Source organism: Homarus americanus, unplaced genomic scaffold (assembly GCF_018991925.1).
Source record: "Homarus americanus isolate GMGI-L3 unplaced genomic scaffold, GMGI_Hamer_2.0 scaffold32929, whole genome shotgun sequence".
NCBI lineage: Eukaryota > Metazoa > Arthropoda > Malacostraca > Decapoda > Nephropidae > Homarus > Homarus americanus.
Window position 1 is genome coordinate 11,454,984 of NW_024737097.1, and position 21,939 is coordinate 11,476,922.

A 21,939-nucleotide genomic window follows, 5' to 3' on the forward strand; every position below is an offset into this window, starting at 1 on the left:
AAGGGAAGATGTTGTTTAATAATTAATAAGGGCGGGAGCTCAGCCTCATGACGTCCAATGGCTGTATTTTCAAATATCTTAAAAACTATTCAGTGAAACTGATTGAACTTTGGACACCATTTGGCAGACGTCGTTTTCTTTGTATGGGTCTTATCACCTTCCCCGAGACGGTCTTGGTCACCATGTGAATGGCGAGTAATGTCGCTAGGCCATTAGCGCGAGAGGATTGTGCTCTGCTCGGCTGTTTAAATTATTCCATGAGTTTATGTTTTGTTATTTTTCCCTATGCCACGATATTCTACAAACTTTTTTCTTTATTTTAGTATATAGTACATATCAAAGAGCACCATAATACAAGCAAACTGTGAATGGAAATCGAGATGTTACTAAACATGTTCCTACTTTTTCAACTTACACTCGAAAAAGGTGGCTTAAATTTCAAGAATTTTATTTTTTTTTGTGGTTTCATACAATTTTCCAAATAATTTTATGCTAGAAGAGACCCCATTACAATTGATAAAACAATTCCATGGCAGTGAAATGAGCCCTAAAAAAAAATCCAACGATTTTTCGGCAAAAACCCCGAGGCTGTGCATAAATTTTCATGCACGTATGTGTCTCAGGCTTGGGGGTTGAGAGGGCTAGTGTGTTATAACAGGGTCAAGTGAGTAGCCCTCACAGAGATGTCTAAAAGTCTTGATTTTTTTTTGTAATTTATTTATTTTCTTGTATTAAGACAGATTGAGGTAATAATTCAGTCATATCCCTCATCTCTTTCCTTCTAAACATTTCTATATTATAATATTATCCAAGCATCTAATTCCCTGTATACAATGACGGTTGTACAGTACGTTTGGTTTATGACTTGGGGGGAAAAAAAATTTAATTTTTCTTATTTTTATCAGGAACTTTTTGTATCTAAATAAGAACATATGAGTTAACCGTCTCGCTATTCTTCTTTCGTAAGCTTTGTATCTTCACCCTAACAGCCTTAGTCTGCGTCATACAAACACAGGTTCTGGTTAATGTTGGCTTTGCACAATTGCAACATCAAACCGTATACTTGCAAAAGAAGTTAAAACACACACTATTGTCCAAAATATCCTTTTATACACTCGATAATATAAAAAATAATAATTTTAAACAATTAGTAGTGCCTTCACTATACTTGCCGACACCTGGGGATGGAATAGGGGACGAGGCGGTACATATGGGTAGGTAAAAAAAAATAGCAAAGTACGGTACTTGTTTACTATTGTGTATAAGCTTCCTAACTAAAAGGGCGACTGAGATATCATCTGAACAACTAACCAGCCAGAGTAACCACTTTTATTGTTTCTGTCATATTCTTCACAGCTAGAAATCAGATTGAAATTTTTATCAGTAGTGACAAATAAGTGTTTTATAAGTGTAGAACCTGAGATATATAATTATAATCAACATAAAAATTAGGAATAAATGCAAGACACTGTTGATGCTTGCTTGTTGGACCAACTCATAACGGCATAACACCCATTCCAGCATCACATCCTTACACCCCTCGAAACACCCAACCACCACCCCATCGTTAGTCATACATCCCTACATTGCCTTCACTCACTTCTTCATAATACTCAAACCTTTATCCTAACGCCACAAGCAGCCTCCCACCTGTACGTCCTCCTCCTCCTCCCTGCATCGTAACTATCTACATTTGCCATACACACATTCCTGCAGTACATCTATCCACAGCTTCACAACACCCACCCACCCACCTCTGTAATACACCTATACCCTACCTACCAGTCCCTCCTGGACACGCCTCGTATCCCCTGTTCGGTTAGAGTCTCCTCACGATCCGAGACACAGTATTTATGAGAGGGGACCTGACCAGGCAGCCGTGAATACTTTACCGTCTGTCTGGGCGAGGGGCGCGAAGCTCACTTCCGGGTGAAGCTGAGCACAGGACTGGAATACATCCAGAGTGAATTGTGGATACCTATAATAATGAACCAGAGTGTGAAGTATAGATTTAGAGTTGTTGTGGTTAGGAGCAAGGATCCAGAGTTATGTTGGTTTGAAATAAAGACTCAGAACTGTGAAGTTTAGAATACAAACTTAGAGTTATAAATGTCAGAAATGTAAAGCTAGAGGGAGTTGTGTGGGTCTGGATATATGGATCTAGAGGGAGTTGTAGAGAACTGCAAAAAGCGAAACTGGTCACGTTTTCAGGAAGGTACAAAGCATGAAGGGCGAGAGGACTTTTAGGAAGGGTAGAATACAAATTTTGTAAATCTTGAAAATATATTGGAGTGAGAGGTAAGAGATCCATAGACGTAACCTGGTAGACGGTGGGTCTCCAAAATATTTCAGAAAATACAACATTGAAATAAAGTAAGCCTATTGACCCAAACGTAGCAGCTCCTGTTTACACCTAATGTTTATCACTCATATAATTGAAACTTCCGATCGTGACTGAGTTAATCAGTTAATTTAGTAACTTGGTCCACACACCCATAAATCAATTTCCAAACAAATGTCTGTCTATTTCACTCCCAAATCTAAATTTCTTAATTTAAAACCCATTGTTATGCATTGTGTTCGCTTCTAATTCGATGGTTTAAGTACCTATGTACAGGTATATAACTATAAATTTAATCTCAGCATCCATTAATACACTTCGACCATATCTCACGTTGCTCTAAGTCTTGCAAGAAAATACAAATTCATTCATCTTAATGTCCTTACACCACAGGCAAGTGTAAAGAAGACGGCCGTCTGGTAAATAACAGATCAGCTGCACGTGTCAATGATGTCCTCTGAAAGTTTGAGAAGAGGTGAAATAAGTAACGAGAGATGTGTAGAGCTATGAGAATTAGTAAAAGAATGTAGAAGTTTTGACGGATAGACCGGGAGGTACAATATTGGCTAGCAAAATACCAGTTTTTTTATCAGGCTAGAACAATACAATAAGTAAATAAAACAATTAATTTATGTTATAATGCATCATCATTCTATTACAACATATATCAGTGTATGCATTAGATATAAATCACACGTGTTTGTATTGGCAGCAAAGGTTAATCAAACATGACAGAATTCATGGTAAAATAATTATTGATTGCATACTTACTGCTTTGTACAGTACTGTCATAAGTGCATAAATATTTCAATGGATCTAGATTATACTGTAAATTCACATCTCACACACCTGACAGTATATTACGAAGTATAATTTTAATTCCCGATTTTTTTTTTCAACAAAGACAGCGACAACTTATCAAATGAAAGAAAAATTACGATAACTTTCCTGTTGTGAAGCATTGTAGATCTGTAAGGAGTAAAAATTTGAAACAGCATAGCAAATGGCCACTCACTGGCACATGTATAGTCTCCGACAAAAGTTCTCTCCCGCTCCCAGCCATAATATGACTTCGAAGTGAGATTTGAACAACGAAGCAGTAGAATGAAGTGCCTTTTTAACCCAACAGATGTCGCACCTTGTGAGAGGTTGGAGTCATAGACCACGTTCTTCGTAGACTTTATTCTAACAGCGTCAGCTGGTGACTGGCAACAGGATGCTGCCAGGGTTGCCAACTCGGATTTTCAAATGTCGCTAGGCTGGTACCTAAAAGTAGCTAAATGTCGCTAAATCTTCCATGGAAAGTCGCTAGCTATTGTTCCTCCCCTTCAGTAATTTGATGCAAATAATATTTTCATAATGCCGACTATAATGAACGGAGTATAAATAAAATGCATTATGTAAAAATAAAAATATTATTTTTTTTAATGTTTAATGTGCACACTTACCTATTATTCAATAGTAATTGCATCCCAGTCCTCTCCGTAGTCGTCGGCAGTGTGAACAACTGTAGAGCTGGAAGCATGTGAAGTGCTTGGTTCAGGTTCTCGTGCAGATATCTTGTAACTGTATGCCTCCACAGTCCCTATCTTTCTTAAAATATCACTAGGAAGTTCATAACTTGCACAACAGGTGTTCTGTCTTTTTAACCCATACTTTATTGTAAGAATTGCCTTTAATGTCGATAGTTTCATTTTGTTGCGCAATTTTGATTTCACAAAGTTCATATTACTAAATGCGCGCTCTACATCTGCGTTTGAATGCGGAAGAGATAAGGCAGCGAGTGCATTTCAGCCAGATCATGGTAAGGGTTTTTACAGGTCGCATCTCTGTAATTTGCCACTTCTGACCACAATTTTAGGGTGTTAGATGCATGGACGGGCTGACATCAAGTGATCAGGAAATAGACGTGTCCCTCCTTCTGTACCACGACCCGTTCAAATGTATTAAACTTTTCTTATTATTTATTGTCCCTGTAATATTATGGCTCGAAATTAGGAAAACTGAGTTTTCATGGACAGTCCAAAAGTATCCAGAAAGTCGCTAGATTTCTGTGGATATCTCTAGATTTGCGACAAGTCGCAAATCGCTCTAAAATGTCGCTAGAAAAAACAAAAAGCTCTAGATCTAGCTACAAAGTCGCTAAGTTGGCAACTCTGGACCTGCTGCCAAAGACAAGCCCTCATCTCAACATGGGAAAACATATCGTACGATGGTACAATCTTACATCTCCCCCCCAAGTTAAAAGGAAATGACAATGCACATTTGAACTAACAAAAGGAAAACAATGCATTCATAAAAACAACAATAATGCAGGAAAAACCAGTCAAACAAAGGAAAAAACAAAAAAAACCCTCTAAACTGATTTTACATCACATACACTACACCACGTAGTCCGTCAACCAGCCCGGAGGCCTACGGCCTCTCCTGGGCCTGGCCGCGCTCGACTGGAGAGGGGCCGTGGGTGCGAAGGAGGGCGCGGGTACGGAGGGCACAGCAGAAGGGGGGCCAGGAGGCACAGCTTGGTGCACCACCGGAGTAGTAGGCACAGGTGTGGAGCCGTTTCGCAGGTGGCATCTGTTGCGGATGGACACCCTGCCACTGCCACTCAACCTGACGGCATACTGCCTGTGAGGGCGGGCTTCCACCACTATGCCTGTCCTGTCCCAGAGCTTGGTAGCTGCGTCCTGCACACGCACCTGCGTGCCCACGACTAGGGGAGCCAGCTGGCGGGATACCTCCCTCCGCGACAGGACCCCATCCTGGGTTTCGGCCAAGCGCACCTCCCTCATACGAAGTGCCCGCCGCCAGTGCTGGTCCACCTTATAGTGCTGTCTGGCCACGGGAACGCCGTCACGGAGCTGGCGGCCGGTGGCAAGTTGGGCGGGCGACTTGTTCACCCCCCGCAGAGGCGTGTTCAGGTACTGGAGGAGGGCCTGGGATGTCCTATCGCAGTCCAGGCTACCCCTGGGCCCACTGTTATCCCTGAGGAGCCTCTTGGCAGCCTTGACCCCAGCCTCTGCCCTGCCATTGGACTGGGGGAAGTGGGCCGACGAGAGCTGCACCTCGACCCCCCATGACTTGAGGAAATCTGTCATCTCAAGGCTGGCAAGGTTGGTACCTCCATCCGTGGAGATCTGCTCAGGTACCCCCCACCTCGTGAAGTAGGCCCGCAAACTGGCGATGATTTTTCCAGAGGTGGCCTCGTTGGGGAAGTGGGCGATCTCCAGCCAACCTGTCAGTCGGTCAGCATATGCTAGGTACGTGCGGCCCTGCAGGTGGAACAAATCGGCCACCACTTGTTGAAAGGGATAGTCTGGCGCTGGGGTCAGAACCAACGACTCCGGAGGCTGGGAAGGGGCGTGGGTCTCGCAAGCAGCACCTCGGGACCGATGATACTGCAGGTCACCCTCCATGCCAGGCCAATAGACAGACTGCCGGGCCCGCCTGAGCATTGAGTCGAGGCCCTGGTGCCCCACATGCAGGTTAACGGCGACCCGGTGGCGGAGGGAGTAGGGGATGACAAGGCGCACGCAGCCCTGGTCAAAGGTGGAGGTGACCAAACCCCTGACCACAGCCAACCTGTCCCTCACCGAGAAGTACGGGCGCAGACAGGCCACCTCCTGCGACTTGTGGGGGTGCCAGTCGCCCGCCAGCACCCTCGACACTAGAATCTGGTACACTGGGTCGTCCGCAGCCGCTTTGCACACTGTATCTTCGTCCATAGTGATGCACCCATCCTGATCCAGTGCTGCGATTGTGACTGCACACACTGCAGCGCACAGGTCCTCCTCTTGGTCCATGTCCTCCGCATCAGGCGCCGCCCTGAGGGAGGGGAAGCGGGATAGGGCGTCAGCTGCACAGTTCCGCTTCCCTGGCAAGTATTTGACCGTGAATCGGTACTGCAGGGCCTTCTCCTTGAGCCTGAACAGGCGCGGATTCGCCACATCCGTGAGGGCTCTGTCCCCTAGCAAGCCAACTAAGGGGCGGTGGTCCGTCACCAGAATGAGGTTCGGGCAGCCAAGAAGGAACAGCCTGGCCTTGCGCAGGCACCACACCACAGCCAGGGCCTCCCCTTCTACTGCAGCATAACCGGCCTCGGCCGTGCTCAGATGTCGGCTACCACACAGAGCCAACCGCCACCCTCCTCTGCAGCAGAAGGGCGTCTCTGGAGAGGCACAGGCACAGTATTGTTGCAGGACGACGAAGCCGATGCCCTCCCTGCTCCAATCAGTGACAGCTGCCGTAGGCCTGAATTTGTCGTAGTACACCAAGCCGTCTCTGGCCAACTGACAGATGGTGTCCTGGGCCTGGCGAAACTTGAGCCGCAGCTGGTCGTCCCAATACACCTGCTTGCCCACTGGCTTCTTGAGGAGCTCACGGAAGGGCTCCATCACAGGTGCAGTGGCAAGGAAGGGAGCCAACTGGTTAACCAAGCCATGCCAGGACCTGATGGCTGACAGACGTTGGGCAGTGGGCTGGTAGAGGTCCCACCCCAGGAGGAAACCCACAAACTCGGCTTCTCTCCTGCAGAACAAGAACTTTTCTGGTTTCAGCGTGATACCTGTGCGAGCGCAGGTCTCCAGAAAATCGTAAGTGTGCCAGAACGCCCCCTTCACACTGGAGTCATAGAGGAGAGTGTCATCCACGCACTTGTACTTGTGGGGCACATCCTGAATAGCGTCGTCAAACCTCTTGGTGTAAGCATCTGACGCTGAGCAATGTCCCATGGGCGTCCTGCAGTATCGAAAACGGCCCCACGGCGTGATGAATGTGATCAGGCGTCTACTCTTCTCCTCCAACTCCACTTGATGAAATCCCCAAAAGGCGTCGGCGACGGTTTTGAACGAGTGCACTGGCACCCCAGACACCATGTCGAATGGTGCAGGTGTGTGGTGCGTCTCCCTCAGACAGCTTGCATTGAGGCGTTGGAAGTCCACAGTGCGCCTGGGCTGACCGTTTTTCATGGCCACCACGACTATCCTGGCGCACCACTCCGTAGCCTCACCAGAAGGCACTGGCTGGATGACGCCTCTCCTGACGTCCTCCTCCAACTGGTCCTTCACCTCCGCTTCCCAGTGTTTCGGAACGGGAGCGGGTGTGTGACAGGCGTAGGGGGTCGTGCCGGGCGTCAGGTGGATACGGTGAGGGGGACCAGTCATGACTGGCAGTGGGGACCTGCTGGTGTTGAATGCGGTAGACGAAAAGTGCGTGAGTAGCCATGCCTCCAGCCTGGCCACATTCTCCTCCAAAGGAGGCAAGGGTATCTCAACTGGCCTCGGCGGGAAACAGCTGCTCTCAGGTAAAGGGTTCGGAGGTAGATCGTCGGCAGTGTGCCGCTCCCCTCCATCGCTCACGGCAGCCACAGCACGTCTATGGAGCGGGAAGTCGACAGGCACCAAGTTGAGGCACTTGCAGGCCTCCAATGACAGATAGAGGGCCTTGGCTGTCTGCACGAAGTAGACCTCCTGGACGGTGGACCCCTCGTCCACACCGAGGCGGCAGGGGGCGGACCCCAGACACTTGAGCTGTTTGTTTGCCACGTCCCTTAGGCCATTACGGGCCCGAAGTTGCCCCGGACACAAACCGATGTCCCGGAGCAGGGATGCGCCTGCCACACACACCATAGCACCCGTGTCAGCTACAGCCAGCACAGGGGTGGCGGGGGAATTGCCCCCGGCCTGGGACACGAACACTTGTAACCTGGGGTGGCGGGATAGCTGGGCTGTTGCCACTGTAACAGCGCCTGACACATCCACAGGAGCACTTAGGGCTGACTTACTCCTACAACACCTTTTGAAGTGACCAACCTTACAGCAATTGCGACATGTAGCCCCACTTGCAGGGCAGTTACTTTTACCAGAGGCATGTGACATGCCGCAGTTACCACAGTGCGCGTGATTGGGGTGTCCAGGTCGGGCGGCAGCTACCTCGGACTCACCGGTGACGTCATCACCAACCGCCACTGCCTCTGCGGCTGTTCCCACCACTGCCTGGCCAGACGTACGACACAATACACCAGCATCTCTCACTGCTGCCTAAAATAACATGCATTTGTTTCTAAGCACTTCAACACTATTATAACTAGAGTACCCCTGGAAAATTTCCCTTTTCAACACTGGGTTACTCAGGCCCACCATAACTTTATGTAATAGCATGTACTCAGAGAGGTCGTTATCACAGGTGGGACATTTAAATTCACACTCCACTGCCTCTGCGAAGCATCGTTGAAAATACCTTTTCATGGGCTCCTCTTCACCTTGTTTGCTGTTGAAAAACTCGTTCCATTTCACAGCTTGGTTGAAGATTGAAGAACCATTCCACTGATGGCTTCCAGGGCTTCTTTGGGCGAGAGCTGCTCCCACTGACCGCTGGGGTATCTCGAGTCAATCACCCTTTGGAGTGCAGGGACGCAGTTCAGGCGAATGTGGAGTGTGGCCACCAGTTGTGACCACCAGTTCAACAGCACCCATAACTCCATGGACCGCCTCCATGTCCTAAACGCAGCTGCTGGCATTTCTGCCTCACACTTCTCTGGTGCGACAGCTGCTGAGGGCTTCATGACCGGCATAGAAGCATGACCATCGCCAGCAACTAGAGACGCCATCTGAGCCATCAATGCACTCATGGCCTGCTGCTGGGCGCGCGTGGTGTTCCCCGCCGGTGTAGAGAAGCCCTGGCGTCCCCTTGAGGGCGTCGAGAATCGTGGACGTGTAAGGGCCATGTCAGCGTTCTTGTCAGGGCTGTAATGGCGTGTCGGGCCCCTACATATCCTACTCACTGCGCCATGTGAGAGGTTGGAGTCATAGACCACGTTCTTTGTAGACTTTATTCTAACAGCGTCAGCTGGTGACTGGCAACCAGGCGCTGCCAAAGACAAGCCCCCATCTCAACATGGGAAAACATATCGTACGATGGTACAATCTTACACACCTTAATGATTTTAAGGGAGGCAAAGGGGAGGGGCGGGAAATGGGAAGACGGTTTTTCTTTCTTTTTGTATACTGGGATTAGTTCACCCGGGCACAGGTCACTGACCCACATCGGGGCCTGGGGAGCGAAAATGTAATAATAATAATAATAATAATAATAATAATAATAATAATAATAATAATAATAATAATAATAATAATAATAATAATAATAATAATAATAATAATAATAATAATAATAATAATAATAATAATAATAATAATAATAATAATAATAATAATAAAGAAATACAAAAATGAAAAAAAAGATCAAGAGTGAGAAACAATATATGAATGTTGTGTTGTCAATGGTAAGAGAAACACTTGAGACCCTGCAATTGTGTGTAAATGAGACAGAAAGTCAGATCAGCAACCTAGGACTTGGTCACAATTTTCGTGATGCCATATGGCAGCAGGGTCTACCAGTAGACAACACATTATGCTTCCAATTGGTTGGAGTGGAGAATAACATAATGAAATATCCATCTATTGATAACATTAAGATGGTGATGGAGATGGTTTATAATAATAAAGATAATGAATATATTAACAAAAAAATTATATACCTGGTAAAGAATTATATGAATAAATACTAGGAGGTTCCACGAGCAACAGTGATACTGTTAATAGTACAGGCGGGAATTACTGTAAAAAATAGTGTTCACTCAAACTTTGTAAATGAGGCCCAAGGCCGTTTGTAACAAGATAGCTTATTGGATGATAGGAAAACATGCAAAACGTCATCAACCGAGCCTTAATATTTATTTTATCTTACTTCCGCACTCAGGGAAGTAAAATTTAACATGTGAAACACACTGGTAGTGTAAATATGAAGAGAATAACTTGAAATATTTTTTTATTCTCTAAATTCATCTTAAAAATTAATCACGTTCATTAAATTTTACTTCTTTTTTGCTAGATGATTTGTGTAAGTTTTGAAACTAAGTTTTAAGTATTGGTCATCCCTGTACTTAGACATGTAGACTATGTTTTTTCTGATGGTTTGAGATGTATTATGAACGATTTTGACCTTCATTTCTATCGGAAGTCACTAGTTTTGAGATATTATCCACCCCCCCCCCATACCGGTGTATGTTAAGCTAACCTTATAACTTATAATATAACTTATCCTACCCTAACCTAACTTAACCTATGACCTGTATTTTCTTATGAGATCAAAAAATAGTTTGCGACAGAAATCCCGTAGTGATAATGTGTCTTATTGTTTAAAGTACTTAACCCCATAGTTAGAATCTTAAGGTTCCCCAGATGACCAAAACAAAATAATACCAATATTGTTTGGAATGTTTATACTGTAACACAGAAGGGTCACACTTCCATGTAAATACACTGCATTGTCACTTTATCTGCACGGCTTACTCCACAGTACCCAAACCACTAGTTAACCAGCAGAGAACTAGTAATATCACGAGCCATGAGATGGCTCCTGATTGGTGGAAAACCATCGCCGGCTGCAGGGGGCGCCATCTAGGACAGGTGATGTCTACTCTAACCGGGGAGTCAACGTCAGTTCTACTCTCGCCTTCATCGGCTACCCGTTCTGCCTGTCTGCTCTGGCGTGGAGTGAGCCACTGTTACCTGTTCACAGCGGAATCTACTGGCCAGCTATTTGTAACGTGTATTGGTATAGCTGAGTACATTATTTTTCACCCTTGTATGTGTGTTTTGTGTTGATTTGGTTTTCAGAATATTATATAAAAATCACTTGCATATATTTCACGTCCTACTGTTTATACTGTGTTGGGTGCTGTCATGTCAACCATGAGTGTGGTGTCAAATATTCAATTAAGCAAAGTAATGCTGTAATAACTAGACCTACAGTAAAACCTAACTAAAAAAGTTCACTACACAAACCGATTGTCATTTGCTACGTAATTGGGCACGAGTATTACAAGGTGTTATAACTGATATAATTTTCAATCAAACAGCCCCTAGACACACAGGTGAAGAAATTAATTAAACTTTTAGATTAAAATAAAAGTTAAAGTAAAGGAACTTAAGACATTTGCATTCTTAGTTGCTCAGTTTCTGTAACAAAACTATGAAATTTGTAGTATGGGCAGCTAAATCCATTTAGTTAATGTGCTTAGCAAAATTTATTTATTCAATATAGTATTACTGTGTTGCAAAGCACAAATAATTATCTAATAATATTTATTTACAGAACCGATCAGCCGAGAAGGTTGGACAACTACATCCAGGGTTCATCAAGGCAGATGAAAAAAAAAATTACCCAAAGTAGATGTCTTTATGATTGTAGAGTATTATCAAGAACTCCGCCATCCAGCTATGAAGCTCGTTAAATTACAGCTGTCATCTGATCATCTGAAGCCCATTCCCTGGCTATGGACGTCCCTAGTCCTTCACAACATTAAATATGGACATTAGTGAAATGGAGAAGTGATGAAAACATCCTGGAGTTATCGGTCTTCTGCATCATTTTGGCAGCCAGCAAGTAAATACACACGAATACTTGAGCAGTATTTATTTTTAACCTAAAAATAAGGTGTGACTGTGTATATCAACATTGTATATGGCCACAAGTCCTATATTTATGCTGGTAACAACACATACACCACAGCTGGCTGCCACTAGGCTCCAGTTGGGCGGCTCGAGCCAACATGTGACGTCACAACCAATTGCAAAGCTTTTTGCAGTCGCGTGCCTTTTTAGCTACTTTAAACTTTTTTTATGCTTTTTGGACCCTTTTATTTAAAAATATCATTACCGTGGAGAATTCAAGCGCTTTCTTTTCCCATTGACCTGCCGTCTTACGAAAAAATTCCTAATGACAACTCGCCCATTTTCCTAAGTTAGGCAGATGTTAGGACGCCGCCTCGCTGATTCCTTTACCTCCCGGGCCTTTCTTTCAATGTCACAACTAACTTCATCTCCCACTTGCAACACATGGTGGCCCATAAATTGTGGATGGGATTCATATCGCAACCCTTGGACGGCCAGTCGAGGACATCCGCTTCCGGGTGCTGAGTCAACCAGTCCTTCACCACATTGTACATGCGGATGGGATTGGTTCCTTGCACGAGTGTAAAAGGGTGTGGATGAGGTAATGCCATGGTACTAACTGACGGCAAAAATACCTCTTCTAAAACGCTATTGTAATCTTGGCCTGTGAACCTTCCCTCTAATCCCACTAGCTCCCAAGTCCAATTGCCCACATCCAGTCCCCAAAAATTTGCTGTCACTCTACCACTCCTGCTTTTCTCTTGGATGTATTGAGCAACATTTCTCATCCGTAAATATAATGGACTTCCCGGAAATTGGGTCTGCTGAAAGGTACTGGGGATCAAAACCAAGTCCAGATTACTTTTGGGCCTGAGATAGTCATTCCTTTTTGCCGTCACCATGAATGTGCAGTCTTGTGGTTCGCGAGTGGAAAGAAGCTGCATTTCCCCAGTGATCTGAACCGCAGATATCTTTTGTTACTCCTGTATGGTGTTCGGTATACGAGTGCCATCTTCACATGTGATAACTCCTGGTCTCCCACTACAAGGTTTGATTTTAAGAGAACTCTCCTCCTGCCACCGTTGAATCCATTTATTGACGGTCGTGTTGGGGACATCTATCATATCGGCAATTTCTCTTTACGGTTCTCCACTGTTCCTCATCCCGATGATTCGTCTCCTGGTAGCATATATCCTCTGCACGCCTTGCTGCCATTTGTAAAATCCTTCAAAAGTGACAAGACTGTAAATATTTACAGAGGTGTTTAGAACTTGAGAAGGTTCCCAAACGGATAGTAATGTAAGCGGTTTACAACAAGGACTTCTTTAATGTGATACTGCATTAATATATGCGTATTAGTTAGAATCTATTTTTTCCGAAGTTCTAAACACATCTCTTAATACTGTATTTACATTATGTTGTCACTTATGAAAGGTTTTATAAACAGCGAGGTAGGGGCGCTGGTGGTAGAGCTTTCCTCGCAGGCAAGATGTCACGGGTTCGATTCCCGGGCCGGCAGAAGTTGTTTGGACACTTCCTCGTCCCCTTGGTCCCTGTTCACCTAGCAGCAAAGTACTGTAGGTACCTGCTGTAAATCGTAAGTTGCGAATTCGTATTCGGGGACAAGTTGTTGGAGCTTCCAGTAACTTGCTTAGACATAAACCATTGATTCTTCAGGCTTCTATGCCCTTCACTCATGAGACATAAGGCAAGCATGAACTTAGCATGCTGCCCTGTTGGGCGCTGTAAACGCTTCTGCGCTTCACCTTGCACAAGGATGTAAGGGGGGGAGGGGGGTGCCCAATAAAAAAAATTCAGCGAGGCGAGAAAACAGAGGATATAATTGCTACCAGGTGAGTGTCATTAACTCTCACTTTCTCTCTTATAACCTGTATTGTCTTTCTAGTAACCCCCTCTTCTATGTAGCTTCAACCTCGCTATACGTTGTTTTCTTTGTCTTACACACACACACACACACACACACACGCACCTCTGCCCATACCTCACCAGTCACCACCCACACTGACCACTCACTTGTCCTCACACGAGAAGAAGGTCCCAGACAGACTGACACGTTGTCATGTTTAAAAGAGTTCATTTCGACGTGGGGATAATTCATGCACTTGTAAATCATAGCACTGTGCATTAAAATACATGGAAGAAGCAACTTAGCCACGTCTAATTGCTGTAAATTAACAGACCTACACAAAATACAGTATAGTCAACGTCCATGATCCTTTATCACCAACTATTATATATTCAGGGCATAACTTAATTGCTTAAATGTTTTCAATATCCGCTGTTTTGGTAAACAGTGACAATCATTACGTAATCTGAGCTACTTCCAACTGATGTGGATATCAGGTTTGTAGTCTGGGTGTCACCTCACCTCTTGTTGGTGGTGCCTTCATCCTCCAACATTGGGTGAACAACACTGTCTAGTTTCTAATTACGCCCTTAAACCCATTAACTGTGGCATATGTTCCTTGTCGTGTATACAACTTTTTTGTCGATACATTTATTAGCTTTATTATTGTAAACCATCTACATCACCAACTTTATGTTTTCAGTAAACGGAGATTTCTTTGTAATTGTCCACTCAAACCAACCTTACTCTCATTTCAACGCCCCCCCCCCCTTTCCTCCCCGTCTCCCTTAAAAACATTCAGGTGCGACATCTGTTGGGTCAAGGAGTCACTACTTTCTACTACGTTGTTCGAACCGCAGATGTTTGGAAGTCACATTGTGACTGGGAGCAGGAGAGAACTTTTGTCCGCAACTGTACTTGAACCACATGCCATAGTGGAATCATACGGTATAAGCAATAGGCATTAGGAAATGCATCTGGATTTTTTCTAACGGTGCTCTCTTCTGCTAATGCATCATTGTCTACGACCACTAGGTAGAGTAAATCTGTCAATGTGTATGATAGCATGAAACTTATTTTTGGGCAAAAACTTCTACAAAATTTTTAAATTTTGCTGTTCTTTTGAAAAACTCGACTGTCTAGTTCTGAAATGCAAATATCAAGGACTGCATAGTGTAGTTTAGGGTATTTGTTTTCATATTTTGGGGTTAAGTGATGATACAGATGGAACCGAAGAATATGTTACCGAATCCTGCGCAGTTTTACAGCTTCCGGCTGCGACGCGCTGGTTTGTCTTCTGCAGTGTCGTACTACTCAGCCATGGAAATAACATGTTTTATGTGTTCTTCTGTTCTCTTATATAAAGATTCCACCATGGCTTCAATCAGACCTAAGCCAGTTTCTAAATCACACTCTCTGTGTTGAAGCTGGCGATCAGGTGGATGAAGAACCATGATTATATATTTTTTCTTTGTTTGAGCATGACATTAACTTCAATCTGTGTTACTGCATCTACTGTGGAACTGTCTTCACAAATCTCTAAAAGATCTACTTGATGACAACATATACAAGTCTCTTCGGGTTTTTTTAAACCCAGAATCGGTGACGTTGTTTCGTTGTTCGCATCACACCAGCTTATAATGATAACTCCTCCAACATGTCAGAAGTCAGCTGCCCTGAACCAGCTTCTGAATAATCTTGCACTGGAATACAAAATATCAAATCTCTCTTACATTACTTGTAAATTCATATGTAAAGATATGATTAAAAACGGGGGTGTACCATTAAGAAGTGGTGTAAGTCCCTTCACCTCTCACCCCCCTCTCCTGCAACCTCCGTGACGACGCCCTTGGACGGGCAGGTAAATACTTGAAATTGTAAGTAAATGTATTTCTTTTGAAGAAAGCAAGGGAATAATGTATTAAGGAAACAGAACAATAGGTATGTAGGAACTTTAAATTGAAGTCTGAAACTGATTTATAAACAAAGAATTAATAAGGCTTCTTTAGTACAAGATGAGAGCAGAAACAGTAAGGAAAAGGTAAATCCTAGAAAACTAAATGGGAAAATAAACTAAAACTGAATTTAATTATAAACTCGCTTTTGGAAACTTTAAAAGATTAGAACCCGAAACCCAGACAAAAGTTTTGAGGATTATCTAGAACGGAACGAGAAGAATCAAATTGCCTCATAAATGTAAGTCTGGGATTGAAACTGAAGAGGAAAACTCAAATGAAAGTTTGTTTACACTTGGAAAAAGCTTAAGTGCGCAACAAATTATGGACGCTTTATAATAGACTCTGGTATTAAGAAATTTGGAATTAGAAAATTTTTCACACTGAATTACGAAGGAAGACAAAGCGTAGGGAGACTGGAGGGTTTATAACAGTAAAAGTTAGTTAACTATATGACCGTGGGAGCCCAGAAACTGTAGATTAAACTGATGAGTACGATTCAGCATTCGGTAGAAAAGGAATGTATATGCAAAATAACAAGAACGAATAAATGAAATAAATAAACTACAAGGATGGTAATTGGTGAAACCCTCCATAAGGCTATGTCCCATGTGCGAGTGTCCTGCGGCATCGAGAGTGGGTAGGCCTCGTCCCCAATCAGAATACATTCTGGTGTACTCGTGAAATCTCTTTGGATCTTGGCGAAGTTTCTTGTCGAGGTGGTGAAATTCGCCTACTTCTATCCTCCTCTGATATATGTGATGTTTTTTCCTGGGTACCTCTGCAGGTGTCACGTTGAAAAGCATCATTCCTAAAAGTACCAGCAAACGTCTGCGTTGCATAGACAGCAAGTTTACGCTGGCAAGACGCCGGCAGGTGGGACACAGATCGCTATGGAGTAGGTAACGCGTCTACGCCCTGGTCGCTCGATGCCGTAGGATGCTTGCACATGGGACATAGCCTTAGGCTCTTGAGACATGGAGGATCGAGTGACATACGATCATGTGGCTGTGACCCTTATTCAACATGGATCAATTTAACTCGTTCTATATGATAACCATAAGTAAACCTCTTTAGAAATTTGGTGGCATTAGATAAAAGCGTTTAAGTTAATACACTGACAGTAAATGTCACAAATTAACATCTTCAACACACTAACTTCACATGCATTTTTTCAAAATAATTAATGAAATAAAAATTGAGAGAAAATAATATGTAAGATCTCAAAACTTACAAGCTGAAATTATAAAGTAAAAAAAATTTCGATTTTTTCTCTCTTGTTTACCTCCTTCCCGCTTTACCTTCCATGCCTCTCCTCCTGTAATCCTCATGATGTATTCAAGGCTAAAGTTTACTAAACAAAAATCTTACCGAAGTTTAGAAGCTGCAGAGTGACGGAATGGAAGGATTCGGGGAGTGGTAGAGAGAAAGTGTGGCGGGTTGTAGATGCAGCGATATGAAGAAATTTAGAAGCTGTGAAGCTCAGACTAGATCGAGGGGATGGGATATTTTCAGTGATGGCCGAATCTGAAGTGAGTGTGTGATCATAGTCTAGAGTGATCAGATGTTGGCGGTAACGTAAGGAAATTCTGAAAAGATGTGAGAAATTGACCAAAATCGGGTACACAATGAACACAGTTACTAAAATCAGGAATAGGTACAAAAAAAATTAATCAATCGCTGAAATGGGAAAGGTTACGAAGTAGTGAATAAAGTGAAGAAAGTTCCAAAGAGAGGAAAGTAACAATGCGAAAAAAATTACCCCATAAGAAAAACATGTGACGAAAGGGCTTCAGTAAATCATGAATGCTTTATATTCAATTTCTTTGAAAGGCAACATTTCATTTACAACTAATTTTACGACTCGTATCACACATCAGCGTAACACAACGACCACTACCGAGTGTCTAAGTCCGTTTTCTTCAGTCAAGCTAACACTTTTAATACTATTTGTTATATAAAACAATACAAGTGTTTCACCTTTAACATTGTGGATTATATAGCTGAAATGAAATGAACATTTTGTTAGTTAATGAATAGCCGTAACATCATCAATTATGGACTTCCCTCCATTTGTCAACATACTCAATAATCACTCACGTAACACACCTTTCCACACTTTCATCCATTTATATATTTTTTCCCTATACTTAAGCATTAATAGAACTATTCGCCTCAAACAATTGCTCTTAATAACCATTCAGAACACTCCCTTACACCCTTTCATAAAATTCATCCTCAAGGCTCACCCTTAAACGCTCTGGCTTAACCTTGAGAGTGGAAGAGTTGCATAATTGCCAGCATGAGGGCAGCGTCTTGCAATACCAGTAGGTCACCTCCCCTTCGCTGGCACTGAGCCCTCGCCCGGTTCCACGACCTGGCCTCCCCGGGTGCTACCAACAGACAATGGCCTTCCACCAATGTCTTGAATGGTCGAGGACAGCCTCTTGGCCCTGCTCCAAATAATTCTGATGTCAATGGATTTGGGGAAGTATCTGTTGCATTTTCCTGTGACGTGCACAAAGAAGTTGTAGATGCTAGAGAGGGCGGCAGTGGAGGTTGGGAAGTGATGGCATAGTGGGTAATGAGTGTTGACCGTCCTTGAGCCAGCAAGAGAGTGACAGAGACATTGTGGGAGTAGTTGAATCTTGGGGACTTTACGTGGCATTTATATACACCCAAGTCTTGGTTTTCAACCCCAGTGATGGTCAGCCTTTCTTCGTTAATTGTTACTCGTTCAGTGGGTTTGACCCGTTCCCCGTTTCGAGTCCATGTCCCTCTTAAGATTGGGGAGAGACTGTCGCAGGCCAGCTCCACGTTCCCGCCTTCCACAGATACTTGAGTCTTTTCAGTGACCTCAGGGACTGTTGAATAATTACCTCTGACCTCTAAATTCTGTATAAATACCTCATTATCATACATCACTCTGCAAGTAAAGTTGCCGTCAATAGTCTTGGTCTCCCTTATGAGCAGGATTGACGGGTATTTGGCAGCTAGAAAACCCTTCCCACTTAGGCGCCGAACCACATCTTGGACGATTTCTCTGTCTCCACTGTACCAGGTGATACCGCTAACAATACCTGGGACAGGAGCACGTACACGGCAGAAAAGGTAAGAGTGTATCTTGTCTCTAGTGGTAATGGGAGAGCACCAGTGCTGAACTTCGACTCTTACACGATCCTCTTGATGTTGTCTCGGATTATCAGTTTTATTTGTACCAATAGTCATAATTCCTGTCCTTTTCTGGCGGCGGATTATACGGGTGAGTTGTTCGGAAGTGTAGTAGTAGTGATAGGGCGTAGCGCGGTCCAGGGTAATTTCTGTGCCGTGGATGATTAGCGTCCAGTTGTGCAGCATGTTAGGAACATCGACGAATGTTTTGCTGCCGGATGGGCCAATTATACTGGAGTTGTGGTAAGTGATGCGAAGTTTCCAGGTACCCCGTGGGTCCTCCCCCCACATGTGAACTGACATTAGAGGGTGGTTGTAGATGCCATAAGGGGAAAGATCTAGGGGACGCTTAGGTAAAAGAGAAGATACCGTGCCTGAGGGAGACTCCAGCAACACCTCTATCTGCCCGCGGCTTTGGGCACTGATTGACGCATTAACTTGGATATGCTCGGCTTGTACTATCTGGCAGCCGGAAACACTGAGAGAGAGAACTAGGGGCTCGTCAGGAACCAATGTAATGTTTTGGTATGGTGCTTGCACATAACACCGGAAAGCTGGAGGAACAGGTTTCCACTTCCGCGCTAGATCAACCATCTTCCCAGCGTTGAGAGAACCAAATCCGAAGTAGTGCGAATAGCGTAGCCCGATGCCATTCGTATTCCACTGCGTCGGAATGGGGTTGTGGGGTGTAGCTGCTCGCACCATCAGGTGTTGCATATCACGCCACCCAAGCTTGGAGTTAACATCCAGGGCCAACGCGCACGCCCCAGCGACCATTGCTGCCGACACAGACGACCCGCGAAATGATTCTGTGCAAACACCACCGGTATCAGTAGTTACCACCCCGTTAACTTCTTCCTCGGAGTCGTACTCGTCGGCGTCGCCGCTGTAAGTGGAAACAAAAGTGGCTGCGCAAGTCTCTGCATAGCTAGGGGGGTGACCCCCACGTGTGCTGCCACTTACAGTTAGTGTATAGATAGAGTTGGCATAACCGTCAGCATTGCAGTCATCACCAACAAATCCGCCATTTCCGGAAGCCCATATGTATATGGATCCCCGCCCCCTGCGACCTAGTGCAATGCTCTCTCTCATGGCTCTGGCAGCTAGTACCCCCGGACCCTCTAATACAGCCCCTGTGTCCACGGGCCCCCACGCCGCTACATACACATCCACGTGGTTACGTTCGTAAGCTAGTGCCGCAGCTTCCGTAGCGTCCCATACTACGTAACCTAACATCCTCACAGCACCAACCCCAGACCAAGGCGCCACGCCCATGCCGCACATGCCATTGGAGTGCGTTGCAGCAATAATCCCAGCCAGCTGCGTACCGTGGCGTGACCAAGGCACGGGTGATGGATCAGGGTCAGAATCCAGCAGGTCCCACGATGCTGCGGGGTCATAATTTAAAGCCAAATCGAGGTGAGTCAACTCCACACCGTCGTCTAGGATGGCCACGCTGATCCCACCTCCCCGCACACCAGCCTCCCACAGCCCCGTCACGTTTAGTTGCATCCCAGGTCCTGGACCCAGGTACCATTGCCGCCACCTGAGTGGGTCGGTCTTGGAGAATTCCCATGATAATGCAGGGATTTTCCGGTTCAAACCTCCAATGTTCCTTACCTGTCGTTGGTTTTTCCTCACTCCTGCTACACCTGCCACTTGCCTCACACTGCTCACATATCCTTCACCAGGTATCACGGTGTTTGTTCTCTCGCTGCCCGAGGTTCGTCGACGTCCGATTTGTTGCTCGGACCAAACAATAAGGTGATGATCTAACTCCTTCTTTAGTTCCCTCTCCTTCACACTCTCGTAGTCACCTTTCTCCTCATTTGATCCGCGCATGAGGAAAACATTATTGAACACTTTCCCAACCACCACTATTCCCAAGTCTCTAGCCACCTGGTTTGCTACTTCCCCATCCTCACTGGCCAACTGTACGGCCCACAGCTGAGCTGTGCCGGCCACGCTCCCCACCACGGTCAACACTGTCATCAACACACGCATCTTTGTCTCCCACAACCAAGCGAGGCTGCCCTCCCTAAACTCACACCGTCACCACCACTTGTCTTCACAACTTTCTAATGAGTCCTTAAATTGGATGAAGATGTCACTAATAAGATGCCAGTTAACTAGAAGCACATAGGTCACTGTAACAGAGAGAGCGAGAATGACGGCACTGCGACACTGGCAGGCGAGTCAGTGCCACTACAACAGCTGTTTAAGTAATAAGCGAGGTGCCAGTCTGCCTCCCCGACGCAGTTCAGTGAAGTCATAATATAACAAGGTGACTACGTGTGTTGATTAAATTAATTAACGACAAGGTAAATTATGACTTAAAGATATACTAAACCTAAGTTCTTACAAGATATTTAAATGTTACTTTATGATACAATGATATAACTTCAATCGCAATACAACAAAGACCAGAGATACCAAACATGCATAGTTGCCAAGTGTGTTGATACGTGTGTGTTAGGAACAAGGGTTTACATCTTGATGAACCTCCTAGACAGTTGGGTGATTCACAGACACACAAGTTATACCTTGTTGTTCGTTTCCAGAACTAACACCAAGGAGAGGCACTACCACGCATGCACACCTTAACTTGTAAATAATGACAACTCGGCGAGCGTGGAGAGGGAACGGGAGATACTCGGAGCCACAAGTAGTTTTTAGAAGACGCTTAACTGTTGTTCCTGATAGTGTGAGTCACACGCTGGGGAGGACTTTGTCTTCCTTCACCTACTTCTCCTATTAACCTAGGCCCTCTTTAAGTGTTTTCACTGTTATGTTTCCTATATTTTTTCCGCATCTCTTTCTAAAGTATCTTTGTCTCTCATTTTCTTACCATATCTCTTAGAAGAAATACAACATTAATAAAATTGTTTAACATTGGGTTAAATAGCCGATTACAGAATCGTACGCCATGTAACCACCACTATGCCGATATATATATATATATATATATATATATATATATATATATATATATATATATATATATATATATATATATATATATATATATATATATATATATATATATATATATATATATATCCCGGCTCAACCTCCTCCCCCACAACATAACAAGACACTTCCCATACCGCCATGTGTTTGTGTGCCCAGAGTGGCCTCCAGGGTGCCAAC

At 44.5% G+C, this 21,939-nt stretch overlaps 1 protein-coding gene across 1 annotated transcript in view; it reads right to left on the minus strand.

The window, feature by feature from the left end:
* Positions 1-21,006, minus strand: part of LOC121873204 — a 42,203-nt gene extending 21,197 nt beyond the window's left edge. The window contains exon 1 of the mRNA XM_042376558.1: positions 17,889-21,006. Coding sequence (XP_042232492.1) covers positions 17,889-20,793 — 2,905 coding nt within the window. The 5' untranslated portion in view covers positions 20,794-21,006. The remainder of the gene's footprint in view (positions 1-17,888) is intronic.
* Between the last annotated feature and the right edge of the window lie 933 nt (positions 21,007-21,939).